This window comes from Oncorhynchus keta, chromosome 19 (genome assembly GCF_023373465.1).
Source record: "Oncorhynchus keta strain PuntledgeMale-10-30-2019 chromosome 19, Oket_V2, whole genome shotgun sequence".
In the NCBI taxonomy this organism is placed as follows: Eukaryota; Metazoa; Chordata; class Actinopteri; order Salmoniformes; family Salmonidae; genus Oncorhynchus; species Oncorhynchus keta.
The window spans coordinates 45,311,409-45,331,287 of NC_068439.1; the positions used below are offsets into that span (position 1 = coordinate 45,311,409).

Below are 19,879 nucleotides of genomic sequence, written 5' to 3' on the forward strand. Positions count from 1 at the left end.
TTAGGAAAGTGGTCAAAACTGTATTTGTTTAAAAAAGTAAAAAATGTAGTTGATGCGGTTACTAAAACAGCTGTATTGTTCGATTGGTTGAATATTTTATTTCTTCAGATTTCAATATCAGAGAAGTAGACTAAGATTTCATACACTAGGTTGTTGTATAACTTGTTGGGAAAGTGGTAAATGTGGTTGATGTGTTAACTCACGCAAACTATGGAAAAAACTTTTGGAAGTCACAGCTAAGAATGGGAGTTTTTAACAATGGGAGCTTTAGAATGTTGAAGAAATCCCATTAAAGTGGATGAGGTTTAATAATAAAAGCTTAATAGTTAAAAGTCACATGAATAAAACACACAACAACAACTCCTGAAACATAACATTAGCTTTTATTAACTCAAGCAAACTGTTACAGTCAACAGTTACATGTTATACAGCATATTGTTTGAACCCAGGGTTCATTTTCCTCTCTCCCACTCCCCAAATATAGAAACAGTTAATTCATACCAGAACAGGCAAAAAGTATTAACAGCACAATACATTCATCAACTCAACGATATGTCTGTACAAACAATAAGGCAAGTAGAAGAAAGAACAAAAGAAAGAAAAGGACTGCAGGCATCTTCAAAGGGAGCTGTGAAGGCAGATGAATCCTTCTTTCTCATCATGGCCCCACCCCATTGGCAGCAGAAACACAGCTAGACTAATGGCGTTAATTCATTTAAATTCTTCATAGTAACTGTTAGGGCTCTATTCAATGTGTATCGCTGAAGATCAGCATTCCAGCGTGATTGAAATGTAAAGGCAATTTTACCAAGTTAACGGAGACTGCATTCACAGTAAACGCAGCACCTGTCGGCTCAATTGGAAATTATCTTAAAATGTGTATTGCACAATCTGTAACGCTTCAGCGATACAGATTGAATAGAGCCCTTATTTAGTGTTCTAGAGTCAAACGAGGTAAGGGCTTCTCGTTAGTTGACACACAGAGAGGGAACCCAGGAAATAATCTGCCTTCTAAAAGTGGTTCCTATTGCTCAGACCCCACTGAGCAAAGACGTCAACTCAACATCTATTCCACGTTGGTTCAACATAATTTCATTGAAATTAAGTGGAAACAACGTTGATTAAACCTGTGTTCCCAGTGGGACACTACTGTTAAGTGGTTCTGATTATTCTAATATCTCACTATAATTCTTCTTTATCTTCATCATCAGAATCAGACAACAATTATCACATAACATATCATCATCACAATATTTTCCTTGTTCTAAGGTGATAAGTCAAATCCGGATGATATAAAACACAGAACAACTCCAATAAATCACATCAGCAAATAACCACAGCCGACTGGTATACAGGATGGCTACCATCCTTCAAGTAGTTCATATTGGCAACAACTGGCCCATTTAAAAACTGCATGTGTTTTTCTGGTTAGAAATGAAACTCCAAGAAGAGATAATAAAATACAGAATCCATTCATCTCCACTTTGGCCCACCAGGAGGCAGGACAGAACTAAGGACATAAGTGTCATGCCACTTTGTTACGCTAATACTGAACAGCGAGAAACAAACAGGAAAACAAAACAAAACGTTTTTTCTTAAAAGGTTATTTTTGAAACAACTGTACACGAGGAGGATTTCATAATATTGGAGGATAAAGAAGGAAAATAACATGACAGCAACTGAACGATGTGCAGTAGTGTAGAAAAATGAGTATAAAAACATAACCCGACCAGAACACATGGAACATACAACTGACGTGGAGCTTTTCATCCGAACACACATAGAAGAACAGTAATTAACAGAGAGAGAGAGAGAGAGAGAGGTGTAGAGTAGTGTAGAGTAGTGTATGAGTAGAGTAGTGTATGAAAGTAAAACAGGACTGACAGAGGAGAGCAGTTGTAAGGACAAACTTCTGACGTCTCGAAAGGGGGTACAGTTGAGTGACAGTTTTGCCCTCTGTCCCCTTCTTTTCTCCTCTCCCTCCTTCTCGTTCACTCCATCCAGTCTCCCTCGTCGAACTCCGACTCATCCTCCGAGTCGGAGTACTCGACGGCGATGCGTCGGGACAGGATGGTGGCCACGTCGTTCCCCACACGCGCGTGTTTGGCCGCCTCCTGCTCCCTCTGCTCCTCCACCTTCCTGAGCTGGATACCTGGGGAGGCAAAAAGGGAGGGGGAAGGAGGGAGTGGGTTGGGGGCAGAGGGAGAGAGAGATCACATAAGTCCAACTCTCTTTCTCTGTCCTCAGCATCAAGGACAAGACAAAGTGCTAGCTAGTTCCCTTTAAAAGGAACACCACTTTAGATTCTGCAACCTCTAAGACAGAATGGAACAGCTTTTTTCTGTTATAAAACTGTCCAATGACCACGCACATTGAGCTTCGGACGCTACCATATTACCCCAATACCCAGATCTACTGGCTGATACACTGAGGCCCCACCCACCTTTGCGGATGGCCTCCAATAAGACGCTGCGTGCGTCACTGATGGGCGGCAGGCTGGCAGAATGTTTCTTCCCACTGGAGTGAGAGGCTGGGGACCCCACGGCACCTGACAGGAAGGAAGGCACGGGGGGCGGGCCTGGCGGGCAGGGGGAGGAGATCCGTGCTCCTGGGAGGGGCAGAGGAGGAGGAGGGGGCGGGGGCAGTACAGTGCCATCTGATTGGTGAGGGGGCGGGCCCTTGTCCAGGATCTGTTGGAGGCGTGCCGGTGAGGAGAGGTGGAGGGGAGGAGCCACGGGAGGAGGGGCAGGGTGGAGGACGCCAGGGGCAATCTGGAGGGGGGCGGGGGGAGGGGGGATGGCCGGGGTCTGCTGCTGGACTGGTAGAGGAGGGATAGGGGGAGGAGGGGTGCCCCGTGGGCCAGAGCTGGACATGGAAGGCAAGGGGGGAGGTGGAGGAGGCAAGGGGGGAGGTGGAGGGGGAGGGGTGTTGGAATTGAAGCCATGCATCTGTGCTGGAGACTGGGGTCTGCTGTCTGAAAAACCTGAACTGGAGCTGAGGAGAGAGAGAGAGAGAGAGGGAGAGACAGAAAGAGAGAGACAAACAAAGAGAAAGAGGTACTGTTAACCGGAAGCTAACTTATAATCAGGTTGGGGGGGCAAAGAGAGCAAGAAATTGAAGAAAATCTAGTGGAGATAACAGGGAGATGGAAAGTAAAGCAAGAAGGAGAAAGCTGTACTGTGTTATGTCCGGTGCCACCTAGAGCCGTGTTTCCCAACCCTGGTCCTTGAGTACCCCCAACAGTACACAGTTTCGTTGTAGCCCTTGGCAAACACATCTCATTTAACTTATTGAGGGCTTGATGATTAGTTGACAAGTAGAATCAGGTGTGCTTGTCTAGGGATACAAAAAAAATGTGTACTGTTGGGGGTACTCAAGGACCAGGGTTGGGAAACACTGATCTAGAGTCAATATGTCTGGGCTGAAAACAAAAGGTCAACACAAAGGGTGAGTGTACTACAGGTTCTCTCGCTCGCTCTGTCTCTTTCACTCTCATTGAGGTCATTTCTCCTGACATGTTCTCTCTCTCTCCACATCTCTTCCTGTCCCTGACTAACACTTACTTGTCATGCAAAGCATTACATAACTGATGTCTAGTCATCCAAACACTGTGTGCGTCAAACCTATCTAGATACATTAGTCTGACATGCATTGTCTATACATTGCATGGTCTATCCTTAATGTCAATATGTCTTGTCCATTGCTGTTCTGGTTAGTGTTTACTGGCTTATTTCACTGTAGAGCCTCTAGTCCTGCTCACTATCCCTTATCCAACCTATTAGTTCCACCACCCACACATGCAATGACATCTTCTGGTTTCAATGATGTTTCTAGAGACAATATCTCTCTCTTCATCACTCAATACCGAGGTTTACCTCCACTGTATTCACATCCTACCATACCTTTGTCTGTACATTATACCTTGATGCTATTTTATCGCCCCCAGAAACCTCCTTTTACTCTCTGTTCCAGACGTTCTAGACGACCAATTCTTATTGCTTTTAGCCGCACCCTTATTTTACTCCTCCTAGGTTCCTCTGGCGATGTAAAGGTGAATCCAGGCCCTGCAGTGCCTAGCTCCACTCCTATTCCCCAGGCGCTCTCTTTTGACGACTTCTGTAACCGTAATAGCCTTGGTTTCATGCATTAGAAGCCTCCTCCCTAAGTTAGTTCTATTCACTGCTTTAGCACACTCTGCCAACCCGGATGTTCTAGCTGTGTCTGAATCCTGGCTTAGGAAGACCACCAAAAATTCAGAAATTTTAATTCCAAACTACAACATTTTCAGACAAGATAGAACTGCCAAAGGGGGCGGTGTTGCAATCTACTGCAAAGATAGCCTGCAGAGTTCTGTCCTACTATCCAGGTCTGTACCCAAACAATTTGAACTTCTACTTTTAAAAATCCACCTCTCTAAAAACAAGTCTCTCACCGTTGCCGCCTGCTATAGACCACCCTCTGCCCCCAGCTGTGCTCTGGACACCATATGTGAACTGATTGCCCCCCATCTATCTTCAGAGCTCGTGCTGCTAGGCGACCTAAACTGGAACATGCTTAACACCCCAGCCATCCTACAATCTAAACTTGATGCCCTCAATCTCACACAAATGATCAATGAACCTAACAGGTACATCCCCAAAGCCTTAAACACGGGTACCCTCATAGATATCATCCTAACCAACTTCCCCTCTAAATACACCTCTGCTGTCTTCAACCAAGATCTCAGCGATCACTGCCTCATTGCCTGCATCCGTAATGGGTCAGCGGTCAAACGACCTCCACTCATCACTGTAAAACGCTCCCTGAAACACTTCAGCGAGCAGGCCTTTTTAATCGACCTGGCCGGGGTATCCTGGAAGGATATTGATCTCATCCCGTCAGTAGAGGATGCCTGGATATTTTTTTAAAATGCCTTCCTAACCATCTTAAATAAACATGCCCCATTCAAGAAATTTAGAACCAGGAACAGATATAGCCCTTCTCCCCAGACCTGACTGCCCTTAACCAACACAAAAACATCCTATGGCGTTCTGCATTAGCATCGAACAGCCCCCGTGATATGCAGCTGTTCAGGGAAGCTAGAAACCATTATACACAGGCAGTTAGAAAAGCCAAGGCTAGCTTTTTCAAGCAGAAATTTGCTTCCTGCAACACTAACTCAAAAGAGTTCTGGGACACTGTAATGTGAATAAGAATGACATAGAGCCAGTGGGAATAAGAATAAGAAAACCTCCTCCCAGCTGCCCACTGCACTGAAGATAGGAAACACTGTCACCACTGATAAATCCACCATAATTGAGAATTTCAATAAGCATTTTTCTACGGCTGGCCATGCTTTCCACCTGGCTACTCCTACCCCGGTCAACAGCACTGCACCCCCAACAGCAACTCGCCCAAGCCTTCCCCATTTCTCCTTCTCCCAAATCCATTCAGCTGATGTTCTGAAAGAGCTGCAAAATCTGGACCCCTACAAATCAGCCGGGCTAGACAATCTGGACCCTTTCTTTCTAAAATTATCTGCCGAAATTTTTGCCACCCCTATTACTAGCCTGTTCAACCTCTCTTTCGTGTCGTCTGAGATTCCCAAAGATTGGAAAGCAGCTGCGGTCATCCCCCTCTTCAAAGGGGGGGACACTCTTGACCCAAACTGCTAGAGACCTATATCTATCCTACCATGCCTTTCTAAGGTCTTCGAAAGCCAAGTCAACAAACAGATTACCGACCATTTCGAATCTCACCATACCTTCTCTGCTATGCAATCTGGTTTCAGAGCTGGTCATGGGTGCACCTCAGCCACGCTCAAGGTCCTAAACGATATCTTATCCGCCATCGATAAGAAACATTACTGTGCAGCCGTATTCATTGATCTGGCCAAGGCTTTCGACTCTGTCAATCACCACATCCTCATCGGCAGACTCGACAGCCTTGGTTTCTCAAATGATTGCCTCGCCTGGTTCACCAACTACTTCCTCTGATAGAATTCAGTGTGCCTAATCGGAGGGTCTGCTGTCCGGACCTCTCGCAGTCTCTACGGGGGTGCCACAGGGTTCAATTCTTGGACCGACTTTCTTCTCTGTATACATCAATGAGGTCGCTCTTGCTGCTGGTGAGTCTCTGATCCACCTCTACGCAGACGACACCATTCTGTATACTTCCGGCCCTTCTTTGGACACTGTGTTAACAACCCTCCAGGCAAGCTTCAATGCCATACAACTCTCCTTCCGTGGCCTCCAATTGCTCTTAAATACAAGTAAAACTAAATGCATGCTCTTCAACCGATCGCTACCTTCACCTACCCGCCTGTCCAACATCACTACTCTGGACGGCTCTGACTTAGAATACGTGGACAACTACAAATACTTAGGTGTCTGGTTAGACTGTAAACTCTCCTTCCAGACCCATATCAAACATCTCCAATCCAAAGTAAAATCTAGAATTGGCTTCCTATTTCGCAACAAAGCATCCTTCACTCATGCTGCCAAACATACCCTTGTAAAACTGACCATCCTACCAATCGTCGACTTTGGCCATGTCATTTACAAAATAGCCTCCAATACCTTACTCAAAAAATTGGATGCAGTCTATCACAGTGCAATCCGTTTTGTCACCAAAGCCCCATATACTACCCACCATTGCGACCTGTACGCTCTCGTTGGCTGGCCCTCGCTTCATACTCGTCGCCAAACCCACTGGCTCTATGTCATCTACAAGACCCTGCTAGGTAAAGTCCCCCCTTATCTCAGCTCGCTGGTCACAATAGCATCTCCCACCTGTAGCACACGCTCCAGCAGGTATATCTCTCTAGTCACCCCCAAAGCCAATTCTTTCTTTGGCCGCCTCTCCTTCCAGTTCTCTGCTGCCAATGACTGGAACTACAAAAATCTCTGAAACTGGAAACACTTATCTCCCTCACTGGCTTTAAGCACCAACTGTCAGAGCAGCTCACAGATTACTGCACCTGTACATAGCCCACCTATAATTTAGCCCAAACAACTACCTCTTTCCCAACTGTATTTTATTTATTTATTTATTTTGCTCCTTTGCACCCCATTATTTTTATTTCTACTTTGCACATTCTTCCATTGCAAAACTACCATTCCAGTGTTTTACCTTCTATATTGTATTTACTTTGCCACCATGGCCTTTTTTTGCCTTTACCTCCCTTCTCACCTCATTTGCTCACATTGTATATAGACTTGTTTATACTGTATTATTGACTGTATGTTTGTTTTACTCCATGTCGTTGTATCTGTCGAAATGCTTTGCTTTAGCTTGGCCAGGTCGCAATTGTAAATGAGAACTTGTTCTCAACTTGCCTACCTGGTTAAATAAAGGTGAAAATAAATAAATAAAATACAGAACTAGAGAAAAGGCAAAAGAAAGATTGAAACACAACAATAATTTGGAGAGAGAACAAAATGAGAGATGCGGAGGGGATAGAGCAAAATAAGAGATGGGGGGGGGGGAGATAGCAGAGAGAGAAAAAGGAGAGAGGGGGTAGATAGAAAGAGCAAGAGAGAGAGAAACTGCTCCAGTGTCCTTATTCCCTCTCTCTTCTCTGATTCCTCCAGAGTTTGGAAGAGTGAGGACTGTGTAAGCCCTACAGGGAAAACGTCTGCCTCGGCCCTCACTCGCCTTAACACCTTATCGATCCCTTCCACAGCTCCATCTGTCCTCACCTTCGATCCACTATCCCCGCTTCCTCCCATCCCATCCCATCCATCCATCCATCCATCCATCCATGTGTTCATATTTCCCTCTTTTCCTCTGCCCACGCTCGGATAAGAAAATTCTGGGGATGGGAAACACATCTGCAGCCGCTCGCATCCCATCATTAGAGTTCACCAGAACAAAACACAACACAATAGGCTAGAGAACGGAGCAACAAAGCAGAGAAAAGAACTGAACTGGAAACAATTTTTTAAAATTTGTATTCACTTGAATTAGCGTCCTCAGAGTGAAAAGCATCCTCAGAGTCAAAGCCAGAGAGCCAAAGAGGTGGTGGGAAGAATTTGTGTGCCTGTGTGTGTGTGTCTGCCTCTGTGTGTTTGTCTGTGTGTCACCCACCTGATCATGGAGGGGTTTGATGTCTCCCAGAGGATGCATTGGGGGCAGTGGTGGGGGGTCGTGGGGTCGTGTGTACATTCTGTCCCCAGGACGGTTCAGCAGCTCGTTCATTTGACTGTAGGGCAGCGCTGCTAGGGAGAACGGCCCGTCCATCCCTTCCAAGTACATAGGAGCTCTGAGAGAGAGGGGGGGGGGAAGAGTTAGAGTGGGACACACCCATATGCGTGGTCCTTCTGTAGCTCAGTTGGTAGAGCATGGCGCTTGTAACGCCAGGGTAGTGGGTTCGATTCCCGGGACCACCCATACGTAGAATGTATGCACACATGACTGTAAGTCGCTTTGGATAAAAGCGTCCGCTAAATGGCATATATTATTATTATTATTATGCAAAGGAGCTCTGAGGGAGACACAAAAAAGGGGGAGGGGGGGTCACAAATGCTCCATATAGAGTAGCGTTGGGGCTTAACCTTTATAGGGTTTAACCTTTCTAGGGTTTAACCTTTCCGCTAGCGGAACTCGACAACATTCCGCTGAAAAGGCAACACGCAAAATTCAACAATATTTTTTTGAAATATGTAACTTTCACACATTAACAAGTCCAATACAGCAAATGAAAGATTAAACATCTTGTTAATGTCACGCCCTGACCTTAGTTATCTTTGTTTTCTTTATTATTTTGGTTAGGTCAGGGTGTGACGAGGGTGATATATGTATTTTTGCCTGTCTAGGGTTTTTTCAGTCTGAGTGTTTTTATGTCTATGATTGCCTAGATTGGTTCTCAATCAGAGCAGCTGTTTATCGTTGTCTCTGATTGGGGACCATATTTAGGTAGCCATATTCATTGGGTATTTTGTGGGTTATTGTCTATGGTTAGTTGCATGTCAGCACTCGTTATATATAGATTCACGTGCGTTTTGTTGTTTGGTATAGTTTGTTGAAGTGTTCTTCGTTTTCATTAACCTGTTACTCCTACCCCCTACTTTTTCGAACATTCTGTTAAAAATCTCGCAACATTTCAGCGCCCTGCTACTCAGGCCAGGAATATAGTATATGCATATGATTAGTATGTGTGGATAGAAAACACTCAGACGTTTATAAAACTGGTTAAATCACGGCTGTGACTATAACAGAACGTGCGTTTCATCGAAAAGTGCAGGAAAATCTGATCACTGAAAATGGAAAAATATATCCATGCGCAACTTGAACCCATTGATAAAGGTGAACCACATTTAATGGGGCTGAGGTTGCAATACCTACAGCTTCCACACGTTGTCTAGAGTCTTGTCATTTGCCTACTATTTGTTTCTTGGTCAGCGCATTTCTTCCGGTCTCCGACTGGATATTTTGGTTGAGATTTACCCAGACATTATTTCCAGACGGACAGCTAAAGAATATACTTCGCCTCGTGATCAATTTGATCGCTTATTAACGTTTACTAATACCTAAAGTTGCATTACAAAAGTATTTCGAAGTGTTTTGTGAAAGTTTATCGTCAACTTTTTTAATTAAAAAAAATGACGTTACAAGACGCTATTTTTTTCGTTTATCACACAATCTTCATAGATCGATATCTAGGCTATATATGGACCGATTTAATCGAAAAAAAAGACCCAATAGTGATTATGGGACATCTAGGAGTGCCAACAAAGAAGATGGTCAAAGGTAATGAATGTTTTATATTTTATTTGTGCGGTTTGTGTAGCGACGACTATGCTAATTATTTTGTTTACGTCCCCTGCGGGTCTTTTGGGGTGTTACATGCTATCAGATAATAGCTTCTCATGCTTTCGCCGAAAAGCATTTAAAAAATCTGACTTGTTGCCTGGATTCACAACGAGTGTAGCTTTAATTCAATACCCTGCATGTGTATTTTAATGAACGTTTGAGTTTTAACTAGTACTATTAGCATTTAGCGTAGCGCATTTGCATTTCCAGATGTCTAGATGGGACGCCTACGTGTCAGGTAGGAGCAAGAGGTTAAAGAAGAATGTATTCATATCACGCTGCGCCTTGGTCTCCTCGGTATGACGAACGTGACAGAATAACCCACCAAAAAAGGACCAAGCAGCGTGCCAAAAAGGACTGGACATCTTGGACCCGGGAGGAAGAGGAGTGGAGGACATCCTGGACCTGGGAGGAGGTAATGGCAGGGGACAAGAAGCATGGAAGCAGGTGGAGAAAGTACAGGAGGAACGGCGACGATATGAGGGTACACGGTTAGCACGGAAGCCCGAGAAGCAGCCCCAAGAGGAGATTGGCTGAGTCAGGGAGGAGACCTGAGTCAACTCCTCGTGCTTACCGTGGGGAGCGGGTAACTGGTCAGGCACTGTGTTATGCAGAGATGCGCACGGTGTTTCCAGAATGGTCATCCAGCCAGGACGTATTGAGTCAGCTCTATGTTCTATATCTCCAATGCGTCTCCATGGTCCAGTGTATACTGTGCCTCTTCCCCGCACTCGCCCTGAGGTGCGTGTCATCAGCCAGTACCACCAGTGCCAACACCACGCACCAGGCTTCCTGTGCGCCTCCAGAGCCCAGTACGCCCTGTTCATCCTCCTCGCACTCGCCCTGATGTGCATGTCACCAGCCCGGTACCAACAGTGCCGGCTCCACGCACCAGGCCTATAGTGCACCTCGGCAGTCCAGGACGTTCTGTTCCTTCTCCTTGCACTCACCCTGAGGTGCGTGTCACCAGCCCGGGACCACCAGTGCCGGCACCACGCACCAGGCCTAAAGTGCGCCACGGCAGTCCAGTACGCCCTGTTCCTCCTCCCCGCACTCGCCCTGAGGTGCGTGTCACCAGCCCGGTACCACCAGTTCCGGCAACACACACCAGGCCTACAGTGCGCCTTACGTGTTCAGTATGCCCTGTTCCTGCTTCTCGCACTCGTCCTGAGGTCTGTGCCCCCAGCCCGGTATCACCAGTGCCGGCACCATGCACCAGGCCTACAGTGCCCCCCAGCAGTCCAGAGCATCGGGCGACAGTACCCACCCCAGAGCGTCCGGCGACAGCACCCAGTCCAGAGCGTCCGGCGACAGCACCCAGTCCAGAGCGTCCGGCGACAGCACCCAGTCCAGAGCGTCCGGCGACAGCACCCAGTCCAGAGCGTCCGGCGACAGAACCCAGTCCGGCGACAGTTCATAGACCGGAACCTCCGACGACGGGCCACAGACCGGAACCTCCGACGACGGGCCACAGACCGGAACCTCCGACGACGGGCCACAGACCGGAACCTCCGACGACGGGCCACAGACCGGAACCTCCGACGACGGGCCACAGACCGGAACCTCCGACGACGGGCCACAGACCGGAACCTCCGACGACGGGCCACAGACCGGAACCTCCGACGACGGGCCACAGACCGGAACCTCCGACGACGGGCCACAGTCCGGAACCTCCGACGACGGGCCACAGTCCGGAACCTCCGACGGGCCACAGTCCGGAACCTCCGACGACGGGCCACAGTCCGGAACCTCCGACGACGGGCCACAGTCCGGAACCTCCGACGACGGGCCACAGTCCGGAACCTCCGACGACGGGCCACAGTCCGGAACCTCCGACCGGGCCACAGTCCGGAACCTCCGACGACGGGCCACAGTCCGGAACCTCCGAACGGGCCACAGTCCGGAACCTCCGACGACGGGCCACAGTCCGGAACCTCCGACGACGGGCCACAGTCCGGAACCTCCGACGACGGGCCACAGTCCGGAACCTCCGACGACGGGCCACAGTCCGGAACCTCCGACGACGGGCCACAGTCCGGAACCTCCGACGACGGGCCACAGTCCGGAACCTCCGACGACGGGCCACAGTCCGGAACCTCCGACGACGGGCCACAGTCCGGAACCTCCGACGACGGGCCACAGTCCGGAACCTCCGACGACGGGCCACAGTCCGGAACCTCCGACGACGGGCCACAGTCCGGAACCTCCCGACGGGCCCCAGACCGGAACCTCCGACGACGGGCCACAGTCCGGAACCTCCGACGACGGGCCACAGTCCGGAACCTCCCGACGGGCCACAGCCCGGAACCTCCGACGACGGGCCACAGACCGGAGCCTCCGACGACGGGCCACAGCCCGGGGCCTCCGACGACGGGCCACAGCCCGGGGCCTCCGGGCCACAGCCCGGGCCTCCGACGACGGGCCACAGCCCGGGGCCTCCGACGACGGGCCACAGCCCGGGGCCTCCGACGACGGGCCACAGTCCGGGGCCTCCGACGAAGGGCCACAGTCCGGGGCCTCCGACGAAGGGCCACAGTCCGGGGCCTCCGACGAAGGGCCACAGCCCGGGGCCTCCGACGAAGGGCCACAGCCCGGGGCCTCCGACGACGGGCCACAGCCCGGGGCCTCCGACGACGGGCCACAGCCCGGGGCCTCCGACGACGGGCCACAGCCCGGGGCCTCCGACGACGGGCCACAGCCCGGGGCCTCCGACGACGGGCCACAGCCCGGGGCCTCCGACGACGGGCCACAGCCCGGGGCCTCCGACGACGGGCCACAGCCCGGGGCCTCCGACGACGGTTCCCAGCCCGGGGTCTCCAGCGACGCTCCCCAGTCCGGGGTGTCCAACGACAGTCCCCAGCCCGGGGTCTCCAGCAACGGTCCCCAGTCCGTTGTCTCCAGCGACGGTCCCAAGTCCGGGGTCTCCAGCAACAGTCCCCAGTCCAGAACATTCGGCGATTATCCACTCAGCGAGGGTCCCCAGCCCGGGGCCTAAGGCGAGGATGTGCAGTCCAGAGCCTCGGTCGATGATCCATGGGTCAGTGCTACAAGGGCGGACTCAGAGTAAAGAAGGGGGGCGGCGTCCAGAACCAGAGCCGCCACAGAGGTTAGATACCCACCCAGACCCTCCCATATAGGTTTAGGTTTGCGGCCGGGAGTCCACACCTTGGGGGGGGGGTACTGTCAAGCCCTGACCTTTGTTTTCTTTATTATTTTGGTTAGGTCAGGGTGTGACGAGGGTGATATATGTGTTTTTGGCCAGTCTAGGGTTTTTGTATGTTTATGGGGTTTCCCAGTCTAAGTGTTTTTATGGCTATGGTTGCGAGATTGGTTCTCAATCAGAGGCAGCTGTTTATCGTTGTCTCTGATTGGGGACCATATTTAGGTAGCCATATTCATTGGGTATTTTGTGGGTTATTGTCTGTGGTTAGTTGCATGTCAGCACTTGTTATATATAGCATCACGTTCGTGTTGTTGTTTTGTATAGTTTGTTTAAGTGTTCTTCATTTTCATGAAAGAAGAATGTATTCCAATCACGCTGCGCCTTGGTCTCCTCGTTATGATGAACGTGACAGTTAATCTACCCATCGTGTCCGAATTCAAAAATGCTTTACAGCTAAAGCACAACATGTGATTATGTTAGATCACCGCCAAGTTGAAAAAACACAGCCATTTTTCCAGCCAAAGATAGGTGTCACAAAAAGCAGAAATATAGATAAAATGAATCACTAACCTTTGATGATCTTCATCAGATGACACTCATAGGACATCATGTTACACCATACATGTATGTTTTGTTCGATAATGTGCATATTTATATCAACAAATTTCAGTTTACATTGGAGCCTTACGTGCAGTAATGTTTTGATTCCAAAACATCCGGTGATTTTGCATAAATACTCATAATAAACATTGATAAAATATACTAGTGTTATTCACAGAATTAAAGATAGACATCTCCTTAATGCAACCGCTGTGTCAGATTTCAAAAAAACTTTACGGAAAATGCATAATCTGAGAACGGCGCTCAGAACCCAAAACAGCCAGAGGAATATCCGCCATTTTGGAATTAGTTAGAAACAACGCCATAAATATTCACTTACCTTTGATGATCTTCAACAGAAGGCACTCCCAGGAATCCCAGTTCAACAATAAATGCCTGATTTGTTCCATAAAGTTCCATAATTTATGTCCAAATAGCCACTTGTTGTTAGCGTGTTCAGCCCAGTGATCCATCTTCATGAGGCGAGAGCATTTCATCCAGACAAAAACTCAAAATGTTCCATTACAGTCCTTTAGAAACATGTCAAACGATGTATGGAATCAATCGTTAGGATGTTTTTAACATAAAACATCAATAATGTTCCAACCGGAGAATTAATTTGTCTTCAGAGAAGCTCTGGAACGAGAGGTAACTCTGTCAGGAGCGTGCGTCATGAGACCAAGGCTCTCTGCCAGACCACTGGCTCAAAGAGGTCCTTCATGAGCCCCTTATAGTAGAATCCGAATTCAAGTTTCAAAAGATAGTTGACATCTAGTGGAAGCCCTAGGAAGTACAACCTCATCCATATCTCAATGTGTATTCGAGTAAGCCAAGCTTTGAAAAACTACAAACCTCAGATGTCCCACTTCCTGGTTGGATTTTTCTCAGGTTTTCACCTGCCATTTGAATTCTGTTATACTCACAGACATCATTCAAACAATATTAGAAACGTCAGAGTGTTTTCTATCCAATCATAATAATAATATGCCTATATTAGCATCTGGAACAGAGTAGGAGGCAGTTCACTCTGGGCACGCTATTAATCCAAAAGTGACAATGCTCCATGTACGAAGATACAAGGAAGCGCACATGCACACTCACCCAGACCTGTCGTGGAAGGTGGCAGAGCCGTTAGCCTCTCTTTCTTTCAAGGCCTCCTCAGAGTCGTCCTCAGCTAGCTCCGCCCCCAGCGCCAGTTTCTGCCACTCCTTCTTCCGGTCGTGAGGAGCCCGGGGTACTTTCTCAGTCTCCAGAGTACTGTTGTTTCCCCTTACCTAGAGGAGAGACGATGGAGGATGAGAAGGAAGAGAGGACAGACACGGGAGAGAGAGAAATTAGAGTTTTAATCTGCACAGAACTATTAGACAGAAACACAGAACTTTCCTACACCCCTCATATGTCTGCTCTGATCACAAGTAGGGGGAAGAACTATCTGTTAATCTGACAAAGAGAGCGAGAAAGAGGTGAGTTGAAAGACAGGAGGCAACAGAGAGAAAAGAGATTGAATAGAGAGAGAGAGTGCATACATTTCTGTGCCCATAACTAAAAACTAAACATCCATCATCTAGGCGGCGCGCACACACAAGCAAATATTATTTTGCCTCTTGGTTTTGCCCTGCTGCTGTTGTCATAGCGAATCCTCTCATTTTCATTGGAGACTAAGCAATATGGCATATTTACATAAAAACTGAGTAGGATGCTCATTCTACACATACAGTCCATTCGGAAAGTATTCAGACCCCTTCCCTTGTTCCACATTTTGTTACGTTACAGCCTTACACTAAAATGTATTACAATTTAAAAAATGATCACAATCCACACAGCATCCCATAATGACAAAGAAAAAAAACGTTTTTTTAGAAATGTTTGCAAATGTATTAAAAATAAACAACAGACATGCATTATTAATATAAGCACTCAGACCATTTGCTATGAGACTTGAAATTGAGCTCAGGTGCATCCTGTTTCCATTGTTCATCCTTGAGATGCTTCTACAACTTGATTGGAGTCCACCTGTGGTAAATTCAATTGATTGGACATGATTTGGAACGGCACAACCCTGTCTATATAAGGTCCCACAGTTGACAGTGCATGTCAGAGCAAAAACCAATTAATGAGGTCGAAGGAATTGTCTGTAGAGCTCCAAGACAGGATTTTGTTGAGGCACAGATATGGGGAAGGGTACCAAAAAATGTCTGAAGCATTGAAGGTTCCCAAGAACAGTGGCCTCCATCATTCTTAAATGGAAGAAGTTTGGAACCACCAAGACTCTTCCTAGAGCTGGATGCCTGGCCAAACAGCAATCGGGCGAGAAAGGCCGTGGTCAGGGAGGTGACCAAGAACCCAATGGTCAGTCTGACAGATCTCCAGAGGAACCTCTGTGGAGATGGTAGAACTTTCCAGAAGGACAACCTTCTCTGCAGTACTCCACCAATCAAATCACATATTATTGGTCATATGCACATATTTAGCAGATGTTATTGCGGGTGTAGCGAAATGCTTGTGTTCCTAGCTTCTACAGTGCAGTAGTATCTAACAATTCACGAAAGTACACACTATTCTAAAAGTAAAAGAATGGAATTAAGAAATATATAAATATTAGGACGAGCAATGACGGACTTGGCATTGACTAAAATACAGTAGAACAGAATACAGTATATACATACGAAATGACTAAAGCAGTATGTAAACATTATTAAAGTGACTAGTTTTCTATTATTAAAGTGACTGTGATTCCATGTCTATGTATATAGGGCAGTAGCCTCTAAGGTGCAGGGTGGAGTAACCGGGTGGTAGCCGGCTAGTGATGGCTATTTAAGTCTGATGGCCTTGAGATAGAAGCTGTTTTTCATTCTCTCTGTCCCAGCTTTGATACACCTGTACTGACCTCGCCTTCTGGATGGTAGCGGGGTGAACAGGCCGTGACATCGGGTGCTGTAGGTGTCCTGGATGCCCCCGGTGATGCGTTGGGCTGACCGCACCACTAGGGCTGTGGAAGTCATGAAATTCCACCAGCCGGTGATTGTCAAGCAAATAACTGACAGTCTCACGATAATTGACCGTTAATTAACATAAACACATTTCCTGGCTTCCACATGTTGCCTACAAGCCGCTGATGCAGATCTTTGGAACATCTACATTTTAAAAAGTCAAATAAATCCATGTAATATAGCCTACACCTTCACAATAAATACATTTTTACATAGATATTCCTATTGTACTGATGGGATAGGGGGGTGTGCAGTGCGATTGCATCGTCTGTGGATCTATTGGGGCGGTATGCAAATAGAAGTGGGTCTAGGGTGTCAGGTAAGGTAGAGGATATATGATCCTTATTAACTGGCCTCTCAAAGCACTTCATGATGATGGAAGTGAGTGCTACGGGGTGATAGTCATTTAGTTCAGTTACCTTTGCTTTCTTGGGTACAGGAACAATGGTGGACAGCAAGTGGGGACTGCAGACTGGGATAGGGAGAGAATGTATACGTCCGTAAACACTCCAGCCAGCTGGAGACCTTTATGGTAGAGTGGTCACTAAGTAAAAGGCACATGACAGCCCCCATGAGAAACAAGATGCTCTGGTCTGATGAAATCTAGATTTAACTATTTGGCCTGAATGCCAAGCATCACGTCTGGAGAAGACCTGGCACCATCCCTATAGTTACGCATGGTGGTGGCAGCATCATGCGGTGGGGATTTCTTTCAGCAGCAGGGATTGGGGGACAAGTCAGGAACAAGGGAAAGATGAACGGAGCAAAGTACATAGAGATCCTTGATGAAAATCTGCTCCAGAGTGCTCAGGACCTCAGACTTGGAAAAGGTTCACCTTTCAACAGAACAAAAACTCTAAAGCACACAGCCAAGACAATGCAGGAGTGGCTTCGGGAAAAGTCTCTGAAGTCCAGCCAGAGCCCGGACTTGAACCCCATCGAACATCTCCGGAGAGACCTGAGAGCTTAGGGGATCTGCAGAGAAGGGATAAACTCCCCAAATACAGGTGTGCCAAGCTTGTAGCGTCATACAATACTTATGTAAATATGATAATTCAGTTTTTTTTAAATACATTTGCAAAAATGTATAAAAACCTGTTTTTGCTTTGTCATTATGGGGCATTGTGTTTAGATTGATGAGAAAAAAATATTACATCAATTTTAGAATAAGGCTGTAACGTAACAATTATGTGGAAAATTCAAGGGGTCTGAATACTTTCTGAATGCACTGTATATTGTTGGAATCGGCTAAACTTTGAACATTGAGATATTAAATAAATGATAGAGAAGAAGCCTAGAATAGAAGGAGTGAAAGAGACTAGGTTTTAATGTCAGAAGTTAATGGTTCTCTGTAGGAAGACAGATAGCTGGCTGGAAGGGAGGAGAGCAACATGTTGAGATAGGGGAGACAGAAGGACATCTGTGGATTAGGTGAAGGAGGGGTTGAGGTCAGGAGGTGAGGTCAGATCCCTTAAGGGAGTAATCAGGGTTTAGTATCTGTTTACCCTCTTCCTGTAGAACCATAATATGTAAGGATTGGAGAGAATGAGTGTCTTAAGTGGGATGTATATAACTGTGATGGTGAGAAATTTTGCTGTCTGAATTACAGCTGTACAGAACCTTTGGGCAGAATTCAACTTGGTTAAAGCTTCTCTAGTGTCCGTGAGTTATTTACTCTGAAAAATAAGAATCTAACAATGTAAACAGGACACACAGAAGGTTGCACACACTACAGAAGTCGAAGGCAGAACTTAGAGCAGGTGAGACAGGAAAGCTGTAGGAGTGACTGACTGAATAGAACAAGACTATGCTGACATTTACGTTACAGGGCTTGTTACATTTACAGTACCACACAAAACATGGTGTCTATTATACACCAAAGTAATAAAAAAAAGATACGATCCAAATAAGTCAATAACATGTTACTGTACTTTAGTCATTTGTGCTTTTGTTTTGCCCAAATACACTACATATTCCCTAGTTCCCATATCTAGAGCACTGCGAACGTGACATTTGGTCTTTATAATGCATTATAACACTTCTAATTGTTGTCCTAGGGATTATGAGCTGCCAACACTTCACACACTGATACTGGAAGACACACCGTTTGTAATGAGACCACATACCTGCCCTGGGAGGTCTAAGTACCTATAGACCTGATCATACATGCCGGGGTCCTGCAACTACAAGAACAGAACGTCAAGAGAAGCACCAGGGAGCATGAATTAACACCACACAGCGCAATAGAACGTAATACTGCTGGCTGCTGAGAGTGGCAAAAATAGGAAAGCAGCAGCAGGGCATTGGAACAGATGAGGAAGCAAAACTATGTTAAACACAAAATGACATGACACAGCTGGACTCAATGGCAGCGCAGTCAGACACAGCAATAGAGCGCAAATCATACAATTTAACAGTGCACGTGCCACTTACAAACCAAATGACAGAGTGGACTAGAGAGCACTCACTTGCACACACACACACACACACACACACACACACACGCAGTGCCAAAAAAACTCAAAGATAACAGAGCTGTTCAGCCATACAAAGACAATGAAGAGACAGTACAAAACAAGAATTCAAAATAAAATAGCCTATTTGAACACACAAAAAGCACAAAGCAAGCACCCCGTGCACATCAGTGCAGCATGACACAACGCACACTAACACAACATGACAAAGTTGCTTAGCAATTAGCACAACATGGTTAGTACTAGAAGGAAGCACAAGGCAAGCAGCAAAAGAACAAGAGAGTCATCATTCATAGAAACACTTGGCTAGCTTACCATCAACAACATCCTACACAAAGACAGTTGGTGTTTCTACTCTGTTGCTATGCAGCAGAAATCTCAACATTGTGGTCAAACACTTTAGTTAAGCAACCTATCTGTCTCAAATCAATATGCTAATTAGGCACATTTGTTTTTAGAATTTTTATGCAACCTTGCTTAAACATCCTACACACAAGCATAATGAGACACTGATGATGCACTAAGGTATAACACATGTTTGAAATAACAGTTGTTGTGAGACATTTGTTTGGACAAATGTGCAGTAAAATATCTGGAGTCTTGAGACTTAGCAGGTGGGGGTCACATCGCTGGACTGGATTGTATGTGACCACTTGTACTGTAGCATTAATACACCTGCATTGCTTGCTGTTTGGGGTTTTAGGCTGGGTTTCTGTACAGCACTTTGAGATATCAGCTGATGTACGAAGGGCTATATAAATACATTTGATTTGATTTGATTAAAAACACATGCACACACGAAAAATAGCTTGATCGATTGTTGATCAATCAACATTCCTGTTACTAAGTACAGTTTAGCT

General features: G+C 46.7%; 1 protein-coding gene across 1 annotated transcript in view; it reads right to left on the reverse strand.

The window, feature by feature from the left end:
- Positions 1-361: 361 nt before the first annotated feature.
- The window catches only part of LOC118375098 (actin-binding protein WASF1-like), a 196,357-nt gene continuing 176,839 nt past the window's right edge, over positions 362-19,879 (reverse strand). The window contains exons 7-11 of the mRNA XM_052470668.1: positions 18,672-18,728; positions 14,657-14,829; positions 8,082-8,242; positions 2,444-3,010; positions 362-2,152 (exon numbers count right to left, since the gene is read on the reverse strand). Of these exons, the coding sequence (XP_052326628.1) occupies positions 1,992-2,152; positions 2,444-3,010; positions 8,082-8,242; positions 14,657-14,829; positions 18,672-18,728 (1,119 nt within the window). The 3' untranslated portion in view covers positions 362-1,991. The remainder of the gene's footprint in view (positions 2,153-2,443; positions 3,011-8,081; positions 8,243-14,656; positions 14,830-18,671; positions 18,729-19,879) is intronic.